The 20178-nt window shown below is 42.2% G+C and overlaps 2 protein-coding genes across 8 annotated transcripts in view; one reads left to right on the forward strand and one right to left on the reverse strand.

Moving 5' to 3' along the window:
* ACAD11 (acyl-CoA dehydrogenase family member 11) overlaps positions 1-20178 on the forward strand; it is a 69205-nt gene that overhangs the window by 36477 nt on the left and 12550 nt on the right. The window lies entirely within an intron of this gene.
* ACKR4 (atypical chemokine receptor 4) lies at positions 448-7880 on the reverse strand. 6 transcript variants are annotated; one of them, XR_012644558.1, is made up of 3 exons: positions 7829-7880; positions 2616-4216; positions 448-826 (listed from the first exon to the last, which is right to left on the reverse strand). XR_012644558.1 is itself a non-coding variant. In XM_074988285.1 (3 exons), exon 3 carries the CDS (start codon positions 4206-4208, stop codon positions 3144-3146), a length of 1065 nt encoding a protein of 354 aa, XP_074844386.1. In that variant the 5' UTR covers positions 4209-4216; positions 4743-4818; positions 7829-7871; the 3' UTR covers positions 479-3143. The 6 variants fall into 6 exon arrangements, 5 of the variants coding, with proteins under 5 accessions (XP_074844386.1, XP_074844385.1, XP_074844387.1 ...); XM_074988285.1 differs by adding an exon at positions 4743-4818 and having other exon boundaries at positions 479-4216; positions 7829-7871; XM_074988284.1 differs by adding an exon at positions 4937-4956 and having other exon boundaries at positions 479-4216; positions 7829-7866.

The raw sequence follows: 20178 nt of genomic DNA on the forward strand, positions 1-20178 counted from the left end.
GAGGTGGAGCTACATAGTGAGATGTGCCCGTACACTCTGCACATAGCTCTAATAATTCACTTATGCGGATTCTGCCTCCTTTGTCTGGCATGGTTGGCACCTGACCAGTTTCGGACAAGAGAATTTGCTGGACAGGGAAGGTTCCCTTTACGACAGAGGAAAGCTGGCTCTGGCTCTAGCCACAACTCCGCAAGGCTGCCTGCAGATGCCAGCCCCACCTCTGCGCATCTGCCCTCCCACAGAGGTTGCTGGGTTAACAAAGGCTCCCCTGCAGCCCCTCCCTTTAGCCCAGGGCTGCCAGAGAACGCAGGCTGCACCCTCCTGCCCGGCTCTCTGGTCCAGTGACATTCCTCGTCCAGCCGGACAAGACATGTTGCCGGATTGGAGAATGCCGGATTTAGGAGTTCTGGCCTGTACAGTTGGATCTGCAATATCTAGAATCACCAGTAGGTGGAGGGCTCTATCTACTACCATACTTCAGGAGCTAAAGTGTAAAGGAAGCTTGGTAAATGTGTCACTTTCTGAACTGGGAGTATCACTGACTGCTTATGGCTGTTGTTATTCCAACCTAATGAAGAAGAATGTCTCATGTCTTTTCTTTAATCTTATACAAGTTTCTTCCAGACCATCAGTTTAAAACTACAAAGCGTACATTATATTTTCTTGTATACCTGTTTTTAGTCTGCATATGTATCTCTCATCAAAACAGAGAGACCGGGTGCAGGAGGTAATATCTTTTATTGGACCAACTTCTCTTGTTGAGAGAGACAGACAAGTTTAAAGTTTTCACAGAGCTCTTCTTCAGGTTAAATAGTGCATTTGGAACCTATGCAAAGTATACCATAATTAATTGAAAGACTCCCACAAACTTCATTGGGCTTTGAATTAGGCCCTATGTCAATTACTTGCAGTGTTTATTTTTTGGAATGCAAGTTGCTTGAAACAGCATAACTTTTCAACTCATCACAAATACAACGTGGCAGTGATTTAAATTGTCTGTACTATAATACAACTAATAAAAAGCAAGGATATATTTTATATTAACAAATCTAATTACAAGTGAAAGTGAATACATTGCCATCAGCATTTTAATAGTTGTACCAGCTTTACTATATTGCTGTATTTATATGTACGTAGTGATTAGCACAGCATCCACTTCATGTAAATGCCTGGAGCTTGCCTTAGAGCTCCTTCTTGTGTATGGACTTAAGTTCCTGTTACTATATTATTAACACAGCTTTTAAAGTACCCAGGGCCACAATGCATGCATACTACAGATGAAGAACATTAGCTGTATCAGTGCCTGTTAGTTTCACTAGTGTGAGGCTTTATTACTATAAATAAAAGTTATTTTATTCATATAATAATTTAAACAAACCTCTCAAAGTTAGCTGCTGAGCATAACATTGATCAATCTCATAAGACTATCACCTTTTTTAGTATCTCTCCAGTAAAAGTGACTGGCAAAACTGTCTTACAGCAACACAGGCAAGAATCATCTTTATAGTTTCCCCTACACTGGGGGGTCAGAAAGCTAAACTTTCATCATTCTCCTACCTGCATGTTTATCTTTCTCTTTTCCTGAGCCCAGTCTCTTTTCTGCCCACCTCTTTTTTTGTGTGTTCATGGACAGCCTGTAATGTAGGCAAGGGAAGGCATTGTGTGTGCTCTCTGTCTGCCCAGGAGGACTGGGACCATGGCACCACAGTCTAGCCCTCTGGCTGCCAGGCGCTCTAGCTGGCTGGGAAGTGACACTAAGGGCCTGGAGATATTCAGAGCTGGGGGCTGGGTCTACAGAGGGTGGGAGGAGGTTATGATAAGCGCAGGGCCTCAGGTAGAAGGGGCAGGGCTGAAGCTTGCCTTTCCAGCTGGGTCTTCACTCACCACCCATGATTCCCTTGTTCCTAGAGAAGAGAACTTATGCTGTAACCAAATGACCATCTACCTTACCCTGTGCTACCAGGGATGAAGTCACAAGATTTGTTGTCTGATTAGCTACCTTTCTTAATTCCGGGGGTCTGCATTCCTTACCTTATTTTCTGCATCAAAGACATATGCATCTAGCTTCGGACTGTTTTAATGTGGTGTGCATAGCCAATTACCAAAATCATTCTCTGAGTGATACTCATGTAAACAGACTGCAGGGAGCAGAATGACACTGAGTAGTGTATTCTTCAAACACTTAAGTGTAACAATTATATGGATAATTTAAACCATTGTCTACCTCTTAGCTATCACAGGCCAATATTTTTAATCTTGTTAATTCCTTCCTTAAGGATCATGCAAAGTATCTGTAAAGGCATGTAATACATGTGCCTGGGCAATGTAAGACATTGTCATTGCTGATTGTTATGTCAGTTACCAAAGCATTTTATAGAAGTCACAGAAGAGAAACAAAATGTGGCTCTGAGTAATGGCACATGAATGTGGATTTAAACCAAAGATTTGGCATGCGTCTATAATAGGAAGTAAGACTCTGCAATCCAGTGAAAGCTGAATATAATTAGAGGGCACTCTGTGTTACAGAACAGGAACTCTTTTAGACATATCACACGCATTTGGAATAATAAACCACTAAACTACATTTACTATTTACTGCTATCTCTGTGAAATACCAGAGATGAACTGTTTCCTCCCCTCAGGCCTCACCGCTCATTTGTGAATTGACAACTGAGGACAAAAAAACAGAATTGCAATTTTAGGCAAACATTTTAAATCAATAGGAAGACCTGAAAACAGTTTTGAGAAGCACTTCTGCCAGATTATGTTTTAAAGGACAGAAGATTATTAACTCAGGGGTACAAAATTCAGTGCCATCGTATGGGTTTTTTCTTTCCTTTTTTATATGTTAACTATATATCTGTTGTGGTTAGCATATTGAAATTAAGTCCATTCATTCCTCATTTGATTAATGGCTTTTAAATCTTTTTTTTTTTTTCAAGAATTGTAGCTGACATCCCTTTCTTTTTTTCCATTACCTTTCATTGTTGTTTTTGGTCGTCTATTTTTAACTGCTTTGCAACGTCTTGTCTGGTTCAGATCTGACTTGCAGACTAACATGGACGTTTAAGTTTCATCAAAGAGGAAATAGCCGTCAGATGCTGTAAAATTGTTCCCTTCTGTTACACAGTGTGTTAAAGCTTCTATATAGTAAAACTGCTTGTTTCTTCTGTGTGGCTTTCACAATTCATAGAAATCTCTTCAGTTGGCATATTGCGACTTCTTTTCCAATGTCCAAAATTTTTTGCTGTTTTCATAATGTGAATTTTAAAAGAGTCTCCCAAAAAGACGTACAAGATTGGGTTCAGGCAGCTGTGAAACAAGGCTATACTCTTAGTTATCTGGAGGGCAACGTCTATGGTTTTACTCATGTCACAGTCTGTAATCAGCAAATAGATGACATCTATGGCTCGCCAGAACTTGACTACATTGTAAGGCAGCTGAGTGACAATGAAAACAGCCACTACTATCAGCAGAACTTTAAGGGGCCTAGATTTTTGAATATTTGGAGACTTAAGGAGTACTCTGGCAATCGCTGAGTAGCAGGTCAGCATGACAAGGAAAGGTAGCACAAATACTAGTGTTACTTCCAGGATTTGAATGACTGCTTTAAGGAGTGTTCCCAAGTCCATTGGAAATACAGGAAAGCATCCATACTGGTCATTGTATTTCTTGACTGTGTTAAAAATCAGTTCAGGGATGCTCAGCAAAATGGCTGCCAACCAGACGCAGATGCAGGTTACACTGCATTGCTTTCCACCTCTTTGGTGACTTTGAGGTTTGGAAATGGCATTATATCTGTCCACACTGATACATGCCAGAAACTGCATGCTAGAACTGAAGTTCATGGTGTATAAAGCAGAAGTGACCTTGCACATGATGTTTCCAAGCACCCATCCATGGACTGCGTTTGCAGCCCAGAAGGGGAGAGTGAGTAACAGTAACAGATCAGCTATTGCCAAGTTCATGATATAAACATCTGTCTTCGTTTTTAGTTTCTTGCAGTAGGCATAGATTGCTACCACTAATGAATTTCCTGCAATTCCCACAATGAAAGCCAATGAATAAAACACAGGTAGGAACAATTTTGTGAAATTTCTCACCTCCTCTTTTTCACAAAGCAATTCATACTGAGTATAGTCCAAGGTGGAGTTTGATTCACTGAAGTCATCCTCATAGTCCACTGAGGTACTTTCACCCCAGTTCATGGTAAAAACTACGAGACAAAACACAAATCTAAATTGATTGCATGTTTAAAGATGGTCAATGAGCCCTAGATAACAGGTTAGGGTTTGTATAAATACTAATAAAAACAAATGCTATGAATATGTTTGAAAATAGCAAGATGTTATTCCAAGCAAGGTGTCTATAGCTCCTTGGGCAGGGAACTGTATCTTCCTACCTTTTTATACAGCACCTAGCACATCTGAGCAAAACAATTAGAGATGGAGCTTATGGCTGCTACCACAGGACATACACAGAGAAAGAGAGCTAACTGAACCCAAAGAGGCAAATGTTGGCAAGAGAGGCCTGCAGTTGAATATTTCAGCAGGGGTATACATATGGGCAGGCGTGAATCGTCAGTTATAAGTCAGCTGCACATGGGAAGTAGCTGCCTAAAAATAGTAGACCAGAATTGGCCTCCATTCTGACCCTAGTGAGTTCACTGGTGCTCTGCATGAGTGCAGGATTGAGGCCCCTGTGATCATCTAGTTATGTCTCCAAAGCGAAATCTAGCCTACCAAAGGTAGCTGGAATCCAGCTAAATGCACGTAGCGATCACAGTGAGGACAGCACATTGCAGGCTTCAGAATAGGCCTGCAAACAGAGAACACATCCAGGGCTGTGCTGCCTTTACTGTTGTTATCTTCACCAGATGTATTCACATTTTCTAGGGTAAGCTAGCCCTTGAGAAGCTTTTGCTGTGGGAACATACCCTCTGAGGCAGTCTCAGTCCTGAGGATGACAGGAAACCACCTATTAGTTTTTCCAGTAGACAATGCAGAGACAATGTTGTACAGTGAGAATTTTTAAACATCATCTAAATATTTCAAAAACAGTAAACTTCAGTGAGTTTCCAAAAAGTTATGCTGGCAGATTTACTTAATCATTAAGTACAGGCATATGGTATAAATAATTTTATGATGGTCCTTATTGCCCTTTACTCGTGAAGTTCAGGTGATTCCATCTCTGGTCTGCATCTTGTAAACAATCACTTGTTGTGCTTCCTCCTGTGCCCTATTCCCAGGTTCTATAGAAATGTACAATTGATCATTTGCTGAAATTTCATAGAATTGTAAATACAGACTGAGAAATCTTGGAATGGCCCATTATTTGGAAATAAACTGGACTAATGCTAGCCAAGAGCAGAAATATGCTGTATAGAGATTTCACAAATGAATACCTGCAAAAGGGTAAACAGGGCTCTCAGCAGGGGGTGTTCAGGTAAGCCAATAGGAGGAAGAGAAACTTTTTTGAACTGAGAATAATTGCAGTTTGATGGGTTTTGCCTGACTAATGCAGAGGGAAGACACAGAAACATGCTTCCCCCAAGCAGTTGGAATGAATCCAGTAAATACCCTGACCATCTCCAAGTCAGACATCGATATGTAAGGTGAAGGGAAAGATCAGGTTGTGGTTATTGTGACTGTGGTGTGAACTGGCTCTCCTTTTCTTTTAATTATTCTGCTTATTAACTTAATTCTTTTCCCCTTTAAGTTTTAAAATGAATCCCAGGAAGTAATTCTCTGTGCTGCAACCCCAGGATTTAAATTTCTCTTGTTTTTTTGTATATATTACTTTATTTTAAGTAACTGATCTAATCCCTATGTGGTCAGTGAGGTCTGTCTGTGTACGTGCATTAGGTAAGGCCAACTATCAAGTTACAGATCTCTTTGTTCTCAGCCCCTCTGTAAGGAAAGAAGGGAGCTGAAGTTTACTTTACAGGGAGACATTCTCTAGCGTGTCTGCCTGGGTCAAAGGGGTTTTCTGAGACGGGTGGTGACTGCTCTACCCTCCAGGGTCTAAGGGATCTGTGATCTTGTGGAGTTTTTGAAGTAAAGCCTTTGTAAGTTTTTGCAGGTGTCCACTCTGCACTCAGAGTGCCAAAGTGGGGAAAGAGTCCTGACAAAAGAGAACACGTTTTCTCTGTTACAGCATTTCAGAATGCAGGTTGAATATCTCTAGTCCATCAAGCTTGGGACCTGATCATTGCTGAACAAGAGAGTTTGCCAGACCACAGGAGATAGTATTGTCTAGCCACGTTACCCGCATTTCCACTGCATGCATACTGGGCTCTTGAAAGACATTTAGAGGTAAATTGCAGTTAAATAACAGCATAGAACACTGAGAGCGAGGGCTGGTGTCTGTAAACAAACTTTATGGGACCATAGGAAACTTGGCCAAACACATAAGTGGCTGTCCAGCTAACTGAAATCATGCTGGATTACAGATGTTGCTGGACGAGAGTGCTAAACTAGAGAGGTTCAACCTGTTACTGAAACCAGATGCTAAACTACTGCTCTGTCTGGCGCTGACAGGAGGCATTTATGAAATGTGAAAAAACACATAAAACTTTGGCTGCCTTTAAAGAAAACAGCTGCCAGATCCTTAGTCTATAATTATCTGTAAATCTTTTAAAAATGTTCCATTTCTGCAAATAAGTTAACGTGCTATTAATTTCATGTGCAAGGATATGAGAGTGTGGTTAATCAAATTGAGAAATGTTAACATTTTCATTTGATACTTATGTCTAAAAGTTGTTTCTTTGCTTGCTCACAAAGCTGCTCTGCAATTATCAAATGCCAGTTAGTTAATATTGAGGTTTTGGTTAGTAGGTTTTGTTTTTAATCATTGAAATTTTCAACTCTTTGTATAAGTCTGTCATCTGGCGTTACTGCATGGTGAAATTACAATATAGAAGACAAAGGGATGTTGTTCATTTTTATTTTGTTTAGCAAGGGCTAGTGCTATATACTTATTCTACCAGTGGTAGGGTCTATCAATCACATGTTTCAACAGTAGTATTTTTGCAAATATGTAGCACATTCATTGGAAGAATTCAAAGGCAGAAATTAGTATTCCTATTTTACCAAAAGGGTGATGGAGGTCCAGGAGATTAAGGCACTTGCCCAAGATTAGTCAGCAGATTAGAAATAACATCTAAGTCTCCTAACTCCATACTCTAAACATTAAGGGTCATCTGGAAATGAGTCATCTAAAAAGATGATAAGCAGATTTACTTAAAGGGTAATAAAAAGAGAACTTGCATAATAGAGCATGGAGGCTTGTTAGCAGGGCACAATCAGCTAGTTGATATAATCTTGACTGAGCTGAATTCTGTCTTAAACAATAGCCTGATGCTGGACTGTCACTATTTTTCCCTAAAACTAATATTTATTATTTTTGAGCAACATTGCTATTCATAGATGTGCATTGTTACTAGTATGAATATGAATATGATCTTTACACATCTTATGAAGTTGATTCCAGAAATTACCTTTTAGGTATGAATTCAGTATTTCTCTGTGTGCACAGGAAAGTGACTTTTGTTTTTTGTGCACACCACAATGATTAAATATGCACAGTAAGAAATGTACAGATTTCCCCTCCCTCTTCCCCACACGTACAAATCTATCACTAACTAATAAGTGTGGCTTTCAGAATTGCTGTTGATACCTGGCTCCATGAAAGCCTTATATTCTGTAAAACCAATTTCAGTAACATTCACCAACAGCAAAATCTCTAACCCCTCTAGTTATAAATAGGCTTGGAATTATATTTCATGTACAGCTCAGTAAATAATAAACTTTTAAAAAAGAGACCTGACCTGTTCTTTTTGTCAGCAGGCTGGTAGCAGAAGCTGAAGTCTGGAAGTTCCACAGTGGAATGTTCAGTTCTGGTGTGTGACTCACTCTAATCTTTTTTCATCCTCTTTCCCGCACCACACCCTTAGAGTGAACATAACTGTACTTTCATTTTAATTTCCCTGTAAAAATTCCACTTTCCTCACACTTGTGAGCCTGCATAACACATTTGCTACTTTTGTGCTGTTTAAATCAGAACAGCAGAGTTTTCCAGAGAACCAGCTAATGGCAGTTAACTCTTGTTTTGATCTGGTTATCTAAAAGGGTTAGGTAAACATTTGAATCTTTGCTAAAATACACTAGAATAATTTTATTTTTTTTTAATTTTATTTTTCAAGCATCCCTTCTGTGATGGATGGTCTACACAATTAAAAATTAGTTTCATAACAACTCACCCCCTTAAAATATGAACAAAATATTTGACACGGGGTTTGTTTCAGGGAGAGCTTCATCAAAAAGGACCCTGTCACTACTGGTTGTGCTGCATTTTTACTAGCTGGCTACAGTGTTCCACATAAAAAGGTGAATTCTTCCAGCAGGTCTCCGGTTCACCAGTTTATTAAAGGATAGTATGGAAGGCTTTATTAGTTCTTTTAGTCTGGCCGTGTGCAAGATTGAGTAATGCCAGAACACTGACATGCACATAGGGAAAAAGCTGGCAATAAGTTATCTGCCAGGGATTGAGAATGAGATCTGATGCCCAAAGGAAGAATTCCCAGACCCTGATGGGCAGTGGATCAGGCCCTGAATGAGGCAGACTCATTATGATTAATCATTTCTACAGAGGGTCTGAAATGAGCTGAGCTCTTTACAGAAACATAAACTAACAATGTCCTTGCCCAGAAATGTTTATAATCTAATTTACTCATGACCAAACAAGTTAACAATAGTGGGAAAGAAAGAGGGCCAGGTTCATTCTGTTAGAAGGTCCTGTGCTGTGTTTTTGATTGCTAACATTACAGCATTGTGTGTTTTCTCAAGAGTTTACAAAACAAGTGGGTCTTGCCCAGATTCACTCATCTGGCCAGTCTCATGACACTGATGTTTCCCTTCTTGTGTACAACACCAGCAGCTTCCCACACACTTCCACAGATACAATTGTGCCCTGTCATTTTGAACTTTTATGGGATACAAAGAGCTTACAGTGAATGGCATGCAGGATGCCAAACAGAGAAAGCAATAAGCGGGTCAGGACTTTGATTTTGGGTACAGTGGATAATTAATAGCACTTGCCATTGCTGAAATTTGTGTGGTGCATATAGATTCAATTTTGCAAAATGGAAGGCTGGGACCAGAGGTAACAAACATTGCTTCAGGTCTTTTTGGCCTGATTTGCACTGCACAGACAGAAAAAATAGGGTGGGGAGTTTCCAACTTTTGAGAGGGTCCTGTTATAACACTTTGTCTATAACATCTTTCATTTGAGAGATCAAAGCACTTTACTCATAGTTCCTAAGAAGGACATTTTTTGAAGGCAACTAGATGTCTGACTCCTGCTAACTTTCAACACAGCCACTTCAGACATAGTATGCCATTGATATCACAAGGAGTGACTTGGATCAGATCTTAAGAGTGCACAATACCACTACAAAACCAGTTTAGGTCTGGGAAAGAAAACTGCCATATCCAGTGGAAACTGCCAGGAGAAGATGCAATGAGAGTGGGCTTTAACTAAGATGGTATCATTAGCAACATTTCTGTCCGGTAGGCAGACTCAAGGAAAAAATTAATTTGACTAAAGCCACATCTATATCACCCAGAAGATCATCCCATTCAAGGTCAAGCTTCCAGGGTTTGAATTCACGTACCTGGTAGGGATGGACAAAATCAACATATCAGGGTCGGCAGTCAAGCCCTGTAATCCTTGCTGTTGCGAGGAGTAAGGGAGGTCAATGGGAGAAACTCTTCTGTCAGCCGTTCTTAGTGAGGACAGCCAAGTAAGTCGATAGCAGATAATTTGATTCTAGCTATGCAGTTGTTGTAGCTGGAATTGAATATCTGCAGTCAACTTACCCATCAAGTGTAGACTAAACCTAACTCTGCATACGACTTCCCAAAGAGTTCTGCAGTGCTAAAACTCATCAGACCTAGCTTTGGAAGACGTGAGTAGGAATCCTTTCCCAGACAAGGGAGGGAAAGTTGAGCGTCATGCTGGTATAGTCTAAATACAACCTTTAGGGTTTAAAAGCAGAAGGGCATTTGAAATAAATGGAGAAGGGAGCTTTTAAGGAGTGGAGTGAACTTTAAATGAGGCTGAACTTTGTTTTGTTTACTGAGCGTGACAGGATCATTTTGACTAAGAATTGTTTATTCATGGTTCAAGATATCTAAGCAGTGCCCATGCAGAGCACTTGTGTCTTAAAATATTGAATGTGCAGCTGCATCACAAATAAAGCCAGCACCTGCTCCTCCTGGCCTCCAGACCATGACCAAAGACAAAAAATCAAGCGCAACCAGCACTTCATTCCTGGAAGTGCTAGTCAGTTATACGTGCTCCCTAAAAACTTGAGAAAACAGTTCAGCCTTGTGGCACAACCTGATGATTAATGAATTTGGGCTGTTTTGATTGAAGGAGGAGGCGAGAGAGGAGTAGGTTCCAGTCTTCAGGAGCCCTCCATGAGAACTTGAAAACAGCTCTCTCTTACCCTGCAGCTCGAATGCCTCTGCTGACTCCTCATCCTAGGGTGGCACAGGAAAGGAGGTAATCTCTTAAACAGGCAAATCACAAGGCAGGTTAAATGAAAATGACCACCTAAAGTCTACCTGAAATTTAATAGGGAGCCAGGGCAGAGCATCTGCTTGAGGCAGCAAACATTGATTAATAAAGGAGCTACTACATTCTGCACCAGTTTGAGTTTTGCGGTTGAATTACAGGTGATCCAAATGATTTCCCTAACACTGGGTTAGTGTACCACTTGTTTGTTTGTTTTCCCTTTTATGATAGAAGATAGCTCCTGAGATGCAGTAGTGTTTTTCTCTTATTCTCAATTTTATCCATCTTGATTTATTTTACCTTAGCTGAGAAATGCAACCCTACTCTCCTGGGACATATTGGCTGCGTCTACACGTGCACGCTACTTCGAAGTAGCGGCAGTAACTTCGAAATAGCGCCCGTCACGTCTACACGTGTTGGGCGCTATTTCGAAGTTGAAATCGACGTTAGGCGGCGAGACGTCGAAGTCGCTAACCCCATGAGCGGATGGGAATAGCGCCCTACTTCGACGTTCAACATCGAAGTAGGGACGTGTAGACGATCCGCGTCCCGCAACATCGAAATAGCGGGGTCCTCCATGGCGGCCATCAGCTGGGGGGTTGAGAGATACTCTCTCTCCAGCCCTTGCGGGGCTCTGTGGTCACCGTGGGCAGCAGCCCTTAGCCCAGGGCTTCTGGCTGCTGCTGCTGCAGCTGGGGGTCCGTGCTGCATATACAGGGTCTGCAACTAGTTGTTGGCTCTGTGTATCTTGCACTGTTTAATGAAAGTGTGTCTGGGAGGGGCCCTTTAAGGGAGCGACTTGCTGTTGAGTCCGCCCCGTGACCCTGTCTGCAGCTGTGCCTGGCTCCCTTATTTCGATGTGTGCTACTTTGGCGTGTAGACGTTCCCTCGCTGTGCCTATTTCGATGTTGGGCTGAGCAACGTCGAAGTTGAACATCGACGTTGCCAGCCCTGGAGGACGTGTAGACGTTATTCATCGAAATAGTCTATTTCGATGTCGCAACATCGAAATAAGCTATTTCGAAGTTGGGTGCACGTGTAGACGTAGCCATTTAGTGTGAGCTCTGTCACCTTAATTGGAAAGGGGTGCTGAAGCTCAACAAAGGCTTCATTTTTGTTAAATGGTGGCTAGTAATGGAAGTGAGAGGTATACGCAGTTTTAAAGAGGCAGATTAAAAATTCCTCCCCTGCCTTCCTAATTGTGCAGTTTTTGTTTTCTTGAAATGTTGCCACTTCAAGGGGTGGGGAAAAACAGGGTTGGTTGTGGTTTTTGTTTTGTTTAGTTTTTTCCCTTAAATAAAGAAACTTTGTGTTCTTTTTCATATTTCATGAAAAAGCAAAAGAAGACACAGGCATGCACTTGTTTGTTCTTTCACAGGCTTCCCGGAAGAGTAAGGACCAGATTACATATATTGTAGTAATCCACCCTTGAAATGATGGAGGTACAGATCATAGTAGCAAGGCCCACGACTGAAGGAATCTGGCACAAACTCAAAGCCAAGTGAAGACCTGAAAGGGGAAAAGGGTGGAACCTCCTTAAGCTCACAACCTTTAGGGCCCCAACACCACCCCTAGACTGCAAACTCTAGCTACGTATGATTGGCAGCCACACTTGGGAACAATCACGGAATAGCTGTCGTATTTTTGGTTGCTTCTCCTCTTTTCCTCTCTCCCTCATTCTCCAGTGCAACCTAACCAGCATTATGTTGGACTTATCTGGATTGAACTGCAAGTAGTTAGTGTTCCTTCATATTGCAATCTCCCCCAAACACAAACTCAGGCATTCATCAGCAGTGGCTGCGGGTGGGGTGAGATAAAAACACAGAACTAAGTGCTAACTGCTTATCGAAAGAACCACAGCCCATGCTTCCTCCCTAGCCCTCTCCATGGCCTCCCTGGGCACATATTCAACAAGAGGGGACACCGTAGAACTCCTCATGACAGCAGGTTTGGGAGAAAGAGCTGTCCCCATGCACAGTGCCCCCAGACTGTCACCCAAGAGCGGCTCTGTCCACTATGTCAGTTACAGCATTTGATCAGTGGCCTTGAAGGTAGCCAACAGAGGTATAAATACCCACATGGACACACAAACCTTGTTAGCCGAAGGTAACCTAGGAAGCTCACAGTGCAGCCTCTGGTATATGGAGCAGTACCCAGAGCTAACTTTCTCTGTAATCTGAACCTAAAATGAAAGAACAGATGTCGGACAATATATTAAGTATCAAGCTTCGGCTTCTGGAACAAGGGTCACACAAACAACTTCCTTCTGAGAAGCTAGCATGTACCCTCTCAAGGGAAAAACTGATTCTGTTTGTGCACAGTGGATTCATTTTATCTCTTTGAATTGCAATTGAGTAAATGTTGGCAAATTACAGACCTGGATTCCCTTTGTTTGGAAGCACAGACACATTAAAAGTAGGAACACAGAAAACATAAGATTGACCATGACCAGCTAACATTTTTATCTCTGTTCTACACAAGGTGCTACCTACTAATTTAAAAACATGTTTGTTAACATGTGACCATCTGCCGTCATTTTCCAAGGCTAGACAAATTACAGTCTAAACATTCTGGAGAAACAGAAATAAGCATAGCTAATTCAAATTTTGGCTACTGTAGATACTGAAATGTACTTAGTCAGCCTTCTAAGTCTGCCTTGAAGATGGCAGATTTAAGGGTGACAGTGACAGTGGCAGATTTAAGGGTAACAGTTCTGACACAAAAACATTTCAAAATCAAATGGAAAGAGAAATCTCTGAGCTGCAATTTATTTGCAAATTTGACTCCATTAATCATGAATTAAACAGAGGCTGGGAGTGGCTCGCAGTTTACAAAGGCAGTTTCTCTGCTCTGGGTGCTAGTATCTCCCCATTAGACTCTTGACAAAGGCTCACATCCCCCTGTCTGATCTGACTTGTTTTTTCCTCTTTTGATAAGTGCTGTTGATACTGGGCCATTTCCACCTTCCTTAATAGACCTTGTCAGCTCTGGCCCTCCCACTTACTGGGACCCCACTCTTTAAATACGCCTGTGAAACCACCCCCCACCCAGTGCATCTGATGAAGCGAGTCTTTGCCCATGAAAGCTTGTGCTCCAAAATATCTGTTAGTCTATAAGGTGCCACAGGACTTCTTGTTCTCTTCACTTTTGCTCTTTGTTCCTGCTCAAATGGCATTTCCAGCTTATTTGAGTTCTGTTTTTCTTTAATAAAATGTAATAAATACCAAATTGGATTATTAACAGGATTGAAATCTGGATTTGCTTGTCTCAATTTTGCCTGGGAACAGAGATCTCTTGCTGATTCTTACAGTTCTTTTCTAGGTGGAAAAATTTATCATGGTTGTAAGGCTTTCAGACTTTCGGGAGTGGGAGAAAATGGGAAGCAGATTTTCCTCTTTCTAGGAGGAATGGAAAACTCTGCTCATATAACTCAGACTAAAGGACAGCAGAGACCACATGATCATCTGATCTGACTTCCTGTGCATTGCATGATATGGAACCTCATCCACCCATTCCTGTAATAAACATGCAATTTCTGGCTGAGTAACTGAAGTCCTCAAATCATATGTTACAGATTGCAAGTTACAGCAAATCCACTATTTCAAGCCAACAAGTGACCTATTGCTGTGCTGGAGAGGAAGGTAAAAAAGACCCAAGGTCTCTGCCATTTTTACCTGTGTGAAAGTTCCTTCCTGGCCCCAAATACGATAATCAGTTAGATGGTGAGCATGTCAGCAAGAGTCATCAGCCAGACACCTGACAGTAGGAATTCAGAGCACTCCACGTGTAGCATATGTCTCCACAGCAGTGTTAGTCTGAAATAAGTTATTCTGGAATAGTTTATTTTGAAATAATGCCACTACACACAAAATGCATTTCGAAATAGTATATAGCTTTTTGAAAATACAGTGTCTACACAAATAGAGCCTTTGGGTGCACTATGGCTTATTTCAAAATAGGCTCTGTTCCTTGTCTAAACAGCCCATATTTCAAAATAGCTATTTCGAAATAGGCACCCTTCCTTATGCAAAGAGGTTTGCCTATTTTGAAATAAGCCAACCACTGTTTTGAAATTACTTAGAAATAGCAATTGTGTTGTGTAGATGCTCGGAAAGTTATTTCAAACTAATGGCTCTTATTTTTAAATAACTTTGCTGTGTAGACATACCCATAGTGTTCTGTCACCAACCATTGGAGATATTTGCTATTAGCTGTTGCAGATGGGCCACATTCCACTTTGATTTTTTGCCTCTATTGCTGCCCTTGGAAGTCTGTTCCAGAATTTTACTCCTCTGATGGTTAGAAATGTTTGTCTAATTTCATATCTGAACCAGTTGTTCATAGTGATTTGTTCTTGCATTACTATTAGCTCCTAACTTAAATGATTCGTCTCCTTCCTTGGTGTTTATCCTTCTGACGTCTTTATAAAGAACAGTCAGATCCCCCCTCAGACGCTGTTTGGTTAGGCTAAATAAACTAAGCTCCTTGAAAAATCTTATGAGAAGAGATGCATTCTTCTGATCATCCTATAGCCTGTCTCTGCCCCCTTTCCGTTTGAGTTCACCTTTCTTAAACATTGGAGAACAACACATTTGCACATAGTAGTTCAGATGAGTTCTGGTAAGTGCCTTGTGTAATGGTAATAACACAACCTATCTTTCTGAAAATACCTTGCTGAGGCATTAGGGGTTTGTTTTTGTTTTTCTTTTTCCCCCAGCCACATTGCATTGGTAGCTCTTAGACATCCTATGATTGACCAGTACAGCCAGGTCTTTTTCCTCCTCTGTTGCCTCCAACTGATACATTCCTAGCTTATAGCTAAAATTCCTAAACCATGGAGCTATACACATTTCACAGAGCTGGAAAGGACCTTGAGAGTCCCTGCACTCAAAGCAGCACCTATCACCATCTGTGGGAGACTTTTTTTTTTAAAAAAAAAATGTCTAATCTGCCCCAGGCCGCCTCAAGGACTGAGCTCACAACCCTGAGTTTACAAGGCCAATGCACTAACCGTTGAAATAGCCAGCCTCCCTTGTTGTTGGTCCCTTGCACTTTGCATTATATTAAATTTCATCCCATTTCTATCACTCTAGGTTTCATGGTCATCCAAATCACGTATGATGATCCTGTCTGCCTGTGTATAGGCAATATCTCCCAAATTTTGGTCAGCCTCAGATTTTATTAGTGCATTCCCACTTTTTGTGCCACACTGTAAACAGTGTTGTATTTTATCTGAAGTGTCATTTACATCTGTGCCTGTAGCTACTTTCTCTTTCAAAATGTGTTCCAAGAATTTGAACGCAGTTGAGGTCATACTTAGTTGAGTTTCCTGGATCCGTTTGTTTCCCTTTCTGAAAATTATGTACTAAATTAGTCATTCACCCAGCATAGGATATGACTGCTGATGTGACCAAGGTCCCAGGAGAGCCACAGTGAGGTTACTCAGTTAGGGCAAACTGCAAAGAATGGGGCAGGGAGTCCCCAAAGGTGGTGAATATTCCAGTACCTTAGGTTTACCAAGCCAATACAAAGCCACTTCTCTCATAGCTTATTGGTTGCACAGAAGCCAATACACAGTTCTCCCATATCAATTCAGCCTTGGGCTACCACCTAGATTCCCAAGACAAATATAGAAGTTCTGCCAGTCCCAAAGTATTGGACAGATTACCTCCCAAATTAATGAATATTTCAGATCTTGTCCAAACACAGGCTTGCAGCTACTTCTCCTTAGCTAAACTAACATTTATTTAAAAATGAAAAGAGAGAGTATTACTATCTATTAGATTGTTGGCACTAATCCTAGGGATACTGTCTTTCCTCTTGATGTTCATTCTCCAACCTTCTGTTATGCCATTCCCCATTGGTGTATTCTCTCTTACTGGATTTTTCTTCCCACTCAGCCTGAGAATCAGGTACAAATATGACATGAGTGTGATGAGATGCATTTAATATTCTTTATGGAAATATGCTTATACATATAAATATGCATAACTGAAAAATATTGTATGCAAAATATTCAGTAGAGGATATCATTTAAAAATTGTAATCTGCTGAATATGTTTTTTTCCATGTGTATGGATGTACCATTTCTGTATCTGAAATCAGGAATTTTAACTATAGCTGTATCATCGGCGTGTTCATGTTGGGAAAAGCCTATTACCAGCTCATCAAGAATGACAATGACAAAGCCAGATACACAGTTAATGCCCCTTTAGCAAGATACAATTAAGTGTGGAAAAAAAAACTGTCTTCCTGGAGTCATGCTACATTGCTATTGATTTATCCACTCTACAAAGACACATGGCTGTCATGGGATGCTGGGACCAATCTTGGTCCTTGTACTTTTCCTCTAAAGGTGAGAAAAAGTTTAAGCTGAACACAAAGGATTCCAGTGGGCAAAGGCTATGTTAAGGTGGGAAACCAAATAATATGGTATTATATTTCAGCACAGTGACAGTCTCGGCAGGAATCTCTGTGACTGAAACTGTCACAATGAGCATCTCCCCAGTGCAATGTCATGTACAAATTTGATCTCTTTTACAGCTGTGGAGTGGGGGATACCTGTGTGTGTGTGTGGGGCTCACAGAGGGTGGGGGTCTCGTGCTGAGGGTAACCCTGACGACCAGGTAACACCTTTGTACTGCAGACAAAGGAGGAGGTGGAGCCTGAGGGGTTTAAACTGGAACTGGGAGTTGAAAAGCAGTGAGTCTGGGCTGGGAGGGAGAGAGACAAAGGAGGGGGCAAGGCCCCAGCTCTGGGGGCCCCTCGGGGCCTCCTCTCCCCAACATGGATGGGATTGGCTGTCTCTGCCTGCTGTACTGACTCCTCTGTACAATGCTGTGTCCTGTCGGCTAATAAACCCGCTGTTCTCCTGCTGAGTGAGAGACTGTCCTGCCTGCGGACGGGGTGCAGAGCTTGGGGGACCCCAGAACCCCATCACAACAGCTAAGTGAACAGCTGTGTTTTGCTTCTGACTAATTCAGAACTTTGTTGCTTGTTCCAGACTTTTTTTTTTAAACAGGCCATTTTTTCAGAGATTTTTTTCTGTATCACTTTGCCTGCTTGACATCTCCATGTTACTGTAACCGTCTTTGTGGATCGTAACTGAGAATGCCAAACCCAGAATGCTGGTCGTTATTACCCATAAGCCATACCAAACCAGCCACAAAAATAACTTCTGTCTCACCACACTGGCTAGCGAGACATCCTAAAAGCAATTCCTGAGGCACTCCAGCCTTTATAAAACAATAAAAAATACCAGTTTCTGAGCTGAGTGGTTACGTACAGCACAAACCTGCATTTCAAAGTTCTAATCTAATGTAATAGCACCACTAATTCTGCTTCTAAAACAAGTTAATGTTGTGTCAGGAAAGAGGGAAGTAGCCAACACTCTTGTTCTCCAAGCAAAAACAGCCTTTAGCAGAAGTGAGTAAATGACTTTCCGGCCCGTGTGCTTTTGTGGTGGTAGCCCTCTTCAAAACCTGTCTGGCTGTGTTCTCCAGGAAGTCATTCTCATCAGTTCTCTTGTGGCAGCTTGACTCTGCTCACAAGTGTTCCGTGTAAGCTGAGTGTTTGGGTGGCAGCCCAGGACGTGGTCAGGTGTCACCCAAACTGATTAGCAGAGCGACCACACCCAGCAGCATGTATTTCTATTAGTAGTGCACTTCCATCCATGTGTTGATTCACATAACAAAATTTATTCCACCCATGGATGGAGGGGGGGGGAAAACAAAGGAAACACTGCTGCTCACCTTTGCTCCATTTTCAGCTATTTCTTCATACAGTAGAGAAGCCTCAAGCACTGCTGGGACAACATTTCCATGTGTTTTCAAAACTGCAGTTCAAACGGGAATTGTTTAAATGTCAGTTGATATCAAATGAGCTCTGTTGTACTGAACTAGTGCACAATGGTTTGGGGGTGTGGAAAAGATGGTCCACTGTTGTGAGGCACCACTCTGAAGGGTGGCTTGAGACATGTCAGCATGTGGTGTTATTGTGCCTCAGTGATCATCACACCACTTTAGATAAATAGGATGGCTTTTCTAGCTTCCAGCTCTGCAAACCCAGCCTGGGATCTGACAGTCAAATAGTGCTTCTTGCTCACCACCACCAGTAATTAAGTTCCTGCAGGTTGAATCCCATCCTCAGTGGCACAGTCTGTGTAAGCCTGACATTGTCACTTGGTGGTGCTGTGGCAATTTAACAATGCTGCTCTGATAGTTGTGCAAGGGCAGACAGAGTCCAGCTCACTGTCCCATAGCTGTGCTGTGTTCCTGTAGGGCCGAGGTGGGAACCTTTTTCAGGTTAGGGGCTACTGACCCATTGACAAATCTCTTTTTTTTTGGGGGGGTGGGGGGAGGGGTGCAGGGCAACACAATTGTGAAGCAAAAAAAAAAAAAAAAGTGACTGAAAAATATCAAAAAAGGAGACATTCCCCTCACACACCAGCCCCAGCACCTGCGGTGGGGCGGGGGAGTTCATTTTGTGGGCCCCCCACTAGGCTCTGGCACTGGCATGCGGTGGGTGGTGAAGCATTGGAATGTGTTGCCTGGAGAGGTGGTGGATTCTCCATCCCTTGAAGTTTTTAAGAACCAGCTGGACAAGGTCCTGGCTGGGATGACTTAGTTGGGGTTGATCCTGCTTGAAGCAGGGGGCTGGACTAGATGACCTCCTGAGGTCCCTTCTAGCCCTGTGATTCTGTGACTGAGGGGGCGAGTGAGGGAGGGGGCTGCCAGGAAGTGGGCTTGGGGCATGGGTTCTGGGCAGGAGGTAGGTGCAAGAGGAATTCCCACGAGTCAGAGCATCAGGTTGATGCATCTGAGCAGTGCTGTCAAGGCTGCTGCCTCTCCCACTTCCCTCCTCTCAGCTGGGGGAACAGCAGAGTGCAGCAGGGACACCACGCAATGCACTATCTGCCCCATTACCCCTGCCCCTCAGAGCCTGTGGTCTGGATCCAGTCCCAGCTTGCTTGATCTGGCCTGCAAGGCTCGTGGCTCCACACCCCCCAACCCCAATGCAGGCCAGATGCTATGGAGGCCTGGAGGTCTGGAGCCCGGCAAGCTGTGGTCCAGATCCGGACTGCAGGCCGGGGTTCCCCTCTCTTGCTGTGGGGTTATGGGATGGTAAATAAAGCAACGAGAGGTCTCTGAATAGATCATAGTGGTGGAGCAGATCTGTAGAGAAGTATTTTTTAGTCATTATTGTAATCTACTCCATGTAATCCAGCCTAGACTAATCTGTTCTGTTATTCAGTAAGACATTTTGTTTTATACCACACAACCACATAGCAGATAATGCTGTGACTGGCTCAGAAGGCTATTGATTTATTTTGCACACAATAGTAACAGAGAGGAAGCCGTGCTAGTCTATACACTATCAAAACAAAAAGCAGTCAAGTAGCACTTTAAAGACTAGCAAAATAGTTTATTAGGTGAGCTTTCGTGGGACAGACCCACTTCTTCAGACCATAGCCAGACCAGAACAGACTCAATATTTAAGGCACAGAGAACCAAAACCAGTAAGCAAGGAGGACAAATCAGAAAAATATAATCAAGGTGAGCAAATCAGAGAGTGAAGGGGTGGGAGGGGGAGGTCAAGAAT

Source organism: Carettochelys insculpta, chromosome 2 (assembly GCF_033958435.1).
Source record: "Carettochelys insculpta isolate YL-2023 chromosome 2, ASM3395843v1, whole genome shotgun sequence".
Classification (NCBI taxonomy): domain Eukaryota; kingdom Metazoa; phylum Chordata; order Testudines; family Carettochelyidae; genus Carettochelys; species Carettochelys insculpta.